This window comes from Varroa jacobsoni, unplaced genomic scaffold (genome assembly GCF_002532875.2).
Source record: "Varroa jacobsoni isolate VJ856 unplaced genomic scaffold, vjacob_1.0 scaffold_1156, whole genome shotgun sequence".
Taxonomy (NCBI): Eukaryota; Metazoa; Arthropoda; class Arachnida; order Mesostigmata; family Varroidae; genus Varroa; species Varroa jacobsoni.
Genome location: NW_019214058.1, coordinates 22,772 through 29,499, shown reverse-complemented (window position 1 = coordinate 29,499; position 6,728 = coordinate 22,772). Strand labels below are relative to the sequence as shown.

General features: G+C 40.7%; 1 protein-coding gene across 1 annotated transcript; it reads right to left on the bottom strand.

Annotated features, from left to right (window-relative positions):
- Positions 1-82: 82 nt before the first annotated feature.
- Rtca (RNA 3'-terminal phosphate cyclase) lies at positions 83-6,640 on the bottom strand. The gene is made up of 8 exons (XM_022845304.2): positions 6,118-6,640; positions 4,546-4,646; positions 4,164-4,310; positions 3,861-3,990; positions 2,517-2,575; positions 2,057-2,201; positions 1,668-1,848; positions 83-1,346 (listed from the first exon to the last, which is right to left on the bottom strand). Exons 1-8 carry the CDS (start codon positions 6,169-6,171, stop codon positions 1,000-1,002), a joined length of 1,164 nt encoding a protein of 387 aa, XP_022701039.1. The 5' UTR covers positions 6,172-6,640; the 3' UTR covers positions 83-999.
- Positions 6,641-6,728: the final 88 nt, after the last annotated feature.

Sequence of the window (6,728 nt, the reverse complement as noted above, 5' to 3'; positions counted from 1 at the left end):
CAAATCATACAAACTGTAATCAAGTTTACGCAGAACAAGCTGGCGCGCATAGGGTGCTACCTAAAATAAGGTACAGCCTACCTCTATATCAATCTTAATTTTACGCATGTTTTTTTTATTTACTTGTAATATATTTGTGATATAATAAATGGTTTTAGATGTTCGTTTACAGCGCACGTTTATACATCAATCCATCTGTTCCCACCTAAGTGTCGACCTGCTTACCACGATTAATAGAACCTTAGTTTTTTAGCATTATCGTTGTGCACACACCAAACTCCTGGTTGTTTCGGTCGGCGGCGTTCAATCAAAACACAATTGTTTAGCTTAATTTACAATCTTATATATATATATAATGTTGAAAATGCTTATGCACCTTACATGTCGCATCGATACACGGGCCGTAGCCAATTTCCAAGTGCTGATAAACATTTCTAGTGTACCATCAACACGAATTGCGAAATATTAAGTAAAACAAAAATGGTATAGGTACGATTATCTCTCTAAACTGTTATGGTTCACAAAACAGTTTTCACTTTAACAAGTGTTCAGCGAAAAATGAAAAAAAGCGTTGAATAATGAAAGCTTTCAGAATTTCAAGTTTGAAGCAAACTAATAGGCCGTTAAATGTCGTAAGAGAAAAAAAGGGAAGTAGCAGATAACAGCTTTGATCTATAACGAACAAAGATGAGCGAATTAATCGCAGCTACATTATACCTAACACATTTCAATTCATTTCTGGCTTCGTCACGCTATTCGTACTGTGTCTTGTGTGCACGCCCTCGTGCCAAAAAGTCTTAACAACAGGGTTCAGGAAAAAAGTGCACTTCTTCGATTAGGGCCTGCACTCTTATCAGGTCGCGTACTGTCGGTAGTTGCTAACTACCCCTTGGTGCAGCCACTTTTTTTTTTAATAGTGGGCTGAACGTTGGCCTTAGATCATATTTAGCCTTTGAATGTTGTCTTCGCTTCTTAAAAGCTCCTGTTCCAGTTAGCAAACTATCCGTCTTGTGCATTCACTCTGTCACTAACCCCGCCGTTGTCACCTGCTTCTAAACTATGTGAAAGATGGGGCGGGGCCCAGCCGATACCGGTGCACTCGATGATCGTCGTACCCGAGTCCCTTTCGCTTATACGAAACTTCGCGTTGGTTAGTTTTTCGCAAATGTAGATTGCCGTCTCAGCATGCTCGCTCAGACGGTGACACCGAATACGCGATTTGCCCTTGGCCAAAGCCATGAAGATGACGAGTTGGTCCTGCATGTACTCGTCAACTGTCACTTTTCGATCCATGACTTTCACTAGGTTTTTTCCACATTTGACTCCCAACAGTTCAGCTCGAGAATCTGTATAGCAGTAGAAACGGACAGAGCGTATCGATGATTATCGTATGGCATTATTACTTAGATGGAGCTACTGTTAGTAAACTTCAACAAGTTGAGTTTTTATAACCGAGTACAGACGTTCGCAACAGACCGCCAGCCTGTACTGCAGAGGAAAAAAAAACTAAAAAAAAAAATCAGAAATAGTTCAACAGATTTGCAGCACTGTGTGATTTGACAAAAACCAAACAGACCTAGTATAAGGTTCGATGACCTCAGCAATAATGGCATTGTAAGCTAAGACCTGTGATAACTCGAGACATATATTTACTCCGTTAAACTTACTTTTTTGAAGTAGCGCATCAGCACCAAGAACGCAGCCCTCCGTAAATTGTACAGCAAGTACGATTCCCGCAGCTGATCCAACGCACACTTCAGGCGGCTCTTTAACCCGGCGAATGTTCACCTCGCAGGGGTAATCAGCTTTCACGTTGGCCGATGCGCCTGCAGCTATTACTTGCGCCACCTGTAATCAGTCGTAATTGATGAATGAATTTTATTGAATCACACTAATCTTTTCTATCATCTGCGACCCTTAGCAACATATTGTATGATAATGTTTTGGGTTTCACTGATTACTTCACTGATACGTCGCTACCTGCAACTGAGTAACGTCAAAAGATCATGAATAGTACAGGAACAACTTCGAAAAGGCATTGTGACATTGTACTGACGTTTAGCGGAAGTCCTCCAGCAGCGAATGAGTACCCAGTCATCTGAATAACATCTCCGGGTCTCGTCATATCGACAGCCTGAATTGGTTCCGATAAAGGGGATATGACAACTTCAACCTCGCCCCCTCCGTTGGGGTAATAGCCCCTATAAGCAGTCAAAATAATTATCAATATTAGATCTTACGTTATGTAGCAAACTGTGTGCTACTAATGTTTTTTTAGGGTCTTGACAAATCGCTTAGCGTGATCACACATTTACCTCACTACACTTTTGCACTATAATATAGTTTATAAGGGCCAAGCCTACAAAAAATTCCTTTTACATTTTACAACATAGTTAAGGGATAAAAAAAAAGTATCATAGTCAGGTCACAGGACCTTAGTCGAAAAATCGATTTCCTTAAATGCAGCATAAAGATAGTATCTCTTAGAGCAGTGTACTACTCTCCTATGCGCTTACCGTCGTTTGATGTCGAGAACGAAATGTACACCGAAATTTTTCAGCCACGGCCGAAGAACCTGCGCATTAGGAGAAGACCATTCAAATTCAAAAAGCACACATCCGTTAGACAATATACGCAAGCAACGACGCATTGAACTGCCATTGAACCAACTACCTGGTAGCGTTGGCAAACACTGGCTAGCGCTGACTGCTGACCCAGCTCCCGATCAATAGGACGAACACCTGCGGTGGCGGGATGGTCTCATACCATCATGAAACGGGGGTAACGGCTAGGAACGTCATGTGAGGACAAGATATAGCGAGTGATGCCCGCTACCTAAGGACAACAACACGCCGTCGAATATTATCCCCTATCAGGTCTCAGCTCGTTATCAACAAAGCCTACGGTCGTCTGGAGTACACAACACGAAGTTACCGTATCGATCAAGTACAGCAAGTTCGATTTGGTGTTGGTGTTGTTGTGGTCTAATTAAAAAATGTTTTCGCTTTTTCGTATTTTTATTTCATTTGTTTTCTGTTTCGATTCTTCGAAAGTTGGCGGCTTCTGTGGCTGGTCGATGGTCGAGATTGTAGTGTCATACTCACGGGAGGTAGTCACTCTGCGATCAGCTGGCTCTGAGAACGAGGCCGCGATTGGGGCCCCGGCGGGATTCGCTTGGATTAAAATTACCTGCATCCATATAGACAATACGACCTCAGCAAAGCTACTATACAACCAACCAACGCGTTTCGAGGATCGGCCCGACACAGATTTACACGTGTCACAGCCTCAAAATCATACACACTATGCTATCTACAGAGGAAAACAAATAATGAGACGAAAACTGATAATGCAACGAAACAAGCTGAATACAACCGAAACGAAAGAGATACAAGTAATACAACAAGAAAGCAATCAGAATTGTCACTATTTCTGCAGCACGTTGGACTTTGCGAGTGTGTATAGCATATGGACAATGGTGAATTCTATTCTCTTTTGTATTTGCATCAGTGACATGCCTCTGTTCTAACGGACGAACAAAGGCTATTCTGGTATACTACTGGTCTGTGAGTGAAAATTTTTACACCAACTGTTTCCCTTGATTTGGTATTCATCTGATTTTTGATGATTTTCTTTTTCCACTCTCGCGGGAGTTTTTCCGTGGTGTCTGATGTCGAAATATCTCTGCTGTTATTGCTGTGTTTTAACTGTCAGATCTGTACCAGTGATGAAAACTATAAAAAGCTCTCATAATTCACCTTTTTCTCTCTATCTGTCTCTCTGCTCGCAGCCTTTCTCCAAAAAGATCTCATGGTTGACCAGGTTCTATTTGAAATTGTATCATTTGAACATTTTCTCACCATCTCGATGTAGTCGATTTGAGGAGCCATGTCACAATTTGTGCCTCCTTTCAAGGTGAGGCGGGTGGGCGTTCGTTCCGGAGCGAACAACAACACTGGAAGCGCCACCTGAAGCATTAACGCAACGCTTCTGAACAATGCAAATAAAAAAAGAAAAACATTATAAAAGGATCCGAGAGTTCAGGCGAAGACCGTTGCCTTATATGTCTCAGTTAAACCAGTATTATTTAGGAGGTAATGAAGCGTTTGAAACACACGATGCAGACATAATTGTCGATACTACTTTTGCTAGTCACTGCTTACCCTGCAGTTTCTGCGTCGGCAATCATTGAGCGTCCGCCCAAAATCTTTCCAGGATAGAATGTTATTTCTCGGGAGCTTTCTTTGCAGCCTTCGGTTACTCCCTGCGTGACCCTGGTCACCAAGTCTAGTCCTTTCATGTGTTGACGCCTAAAAAACACGACATCATTAAAGATCTACAGGTGACTACGCCGCAAAAACAGATTTAACGCGCAAAAATTCTCAAAGGAGCTGTTCCCATATAAACACACAACCCAATACATTTTCTCTATAATATAATCGAGTTTTTCCTTTTATGCTGTCGAACAAGTGGGCTCATTCATTCTCGTTCTGTTTAATATTCGTAAATATCGACTAAAGCTAGTAGAAAATAAACGAAACTCACTTTAATCCATCCCGACTTCGTCCCTTCCGTATGTTAAAAATATTGACCGGTTTTCCCAGAATTCCTGCAAGGGCGACTGCTACACGAACAAGTTGGCCACCCTGAAACAGAACAAAAATCAATCTTCTACTAAAGTCTGCGAGTGTTTTTCTTGGTACCATTTCCTTCACAGATTGAAAATTCAAGATTGCTTTGAACTAAATGAACAACTCATACCATTTCAATAATAGCAAAGATTTCGCAAATAAAAATTAGCATTGAATGCATTTATTTAAATTGGATACAACTCTTATCAAACTTCGGGTTAGATAGTAGAATCGTCATCAAAATTACCTTAGAACTGACTTCAACCATTGTTACACTAAAGTACTATATTGGAGAGTTGATGCAACGTCTACTTACAGCCAACATCTAATAATCTGTGATTTCTGCACCTTCTGCATTTACGGTTTCAAGCACTTAACAAACTAATAGAATAGCATGTTTATCCGCTCCTGTTTCAATATGAGGATTTGGGAATCGAAACAGTTTCATGTTGTGTAGGACATGTGTTTTTTGAAGCCCAAGGGATTTTTGTATTGACATACAATACTCTCAAGCATCGCACTACGTTTTTAATGAACATGTCCATGTTTCATTAGTCCTTTAAGTTCATATTTTGCTCAGCGTGACAGGGAAAATATCTAGTACAGTTACCCAGGAAATACCTTTACGTATAAAAGTATTTTAAATAAAAAAGGTATAAAAAAAACTTTTAAGCATAAAAAGAAGGTTAGAACAACTCACAAAATATAGAAAAGAAGTTTAAGTAACAGTTCACTAGTCTTTTATCGCATGTATTTTATACATAGTGACTATTTGACTAAAATAACCGTTATAAAGAAGTTTTAAATGCGAAAAGTAAAAGTGTGAACGTCGATTTATTGTGCTGAACGTGTACTTGCAGAAAGTTTTGCACAGCTAATTAATACCGTACGCTGGAACAAGGCGTACGTAATCAACAAATTTATAGGTATTAGTGTTAGAAGATGCTCTAGTTAGAGCCCGAGCAGTCGTTAGACGTAGGAGTACTACATTAATACGAGGTAGAGATCAACGGCCTTGGATAAAAACACTTAACATTGTGAAATTAATATATGCTAGAAAAAAGCAAATAATGTAAGATGCTGAACGGTAACACCTAACGTAAACATTGAACATTTATTTTCGAACACCAGAGAACATATTTGATGAAAAGTAATTAGGTGTTCAAGTAAACCAAATATTAAATATTACTAATCAAAAGCAAACGTGCTTACACATTAAAACAGTATACGATACCTTGGTTGGTACTTTGCTTGATCATCAGCTACCGTTCACATCCACTTTATGACATAATAAAGCTAACTCATTATGTAAGTTGTAGAGACATGCTATATTGGTATAAAATCTTATTGAAATAGCCGAAATATATTAAATGTATGCTTCAGATGCATGACAAAGCTGTTTTTACGAGTTCTGCTTCACATTAAACCTGTGTCTGTAATAAGACTCGCAGAAGAATAGTTGCTAAAAGTAGGAGAAAATACAAACCCCTTCGAGAGTGCTGCCATCGATAGAGACGGGTTTCTCATTCGACGAACTCATTGCCACTCTAGAGGTCCTTGAACCGCGGCGATTGCCAGTTTTTGTATACAAGAGTAAGCACACTGTTCGTATTGAACTACGTGCTAGATTCAGGCGCGATTGCAGAATGAACCTCTTGCCGGCGTAGCTACCGCGAGTGGCCCACTGCACTGATTTTGATGCTATCAGCCCGCTCCAACAGCCGAAGGTGACAGCAGTCCGGAGTGGCTAACCGCCGCCAAATTCGTCCTCGGGAACGAACTTCAGCTCACCGTGACCTGGGCAGTTGACCAATGCGCCTAGGGAAGTCAGCACAACACCGGGTCACCGAGGTGACAGGGGGCGACGGCAGTAGCTAAATGAGCAACGAGTTGTCAGTCAGGCCGCTGTCGAATCATCAACAATGGAGACTCATTCGAGTTTTCTACTAGCCGGGTGTAAAGCGACCGCAGGAGACCAATCACTTTACTAACTGCTATATCACAAACAAGAGACGGAACCAAAATAAATGATGACGATGATTCCTTTCAGGGCTAACTCAGCAGACGATTTTTCTAATCCCTGTACTTACTGGCTAA

Excerpts from the sequence above, each read along its gene's own strand:
- Rtca (XM_022845304.2), bottom strand. The coding sequence starts at position 6,171 with ATGAGTTCGTCGAATGAGAAACCCGTCTCTATCGATGGCAGCACTCTC. Across the intron at positions 4,647-6,117 it reads ATGGCAGCACTCTCGAAGGG|GGTGGCCAACTTGTTCGTGT; the intron begins GTTTGTATTTTC and ends GTTCTGTTTCAG. Across the intron at positions 1,849-2,056 it reads CTGGAGGACTTCCGCTAAAC|GTGGCGCAAGTAATAGCTGC; the intron begins GTCAGTACAATG and ends GACTGATTACAG.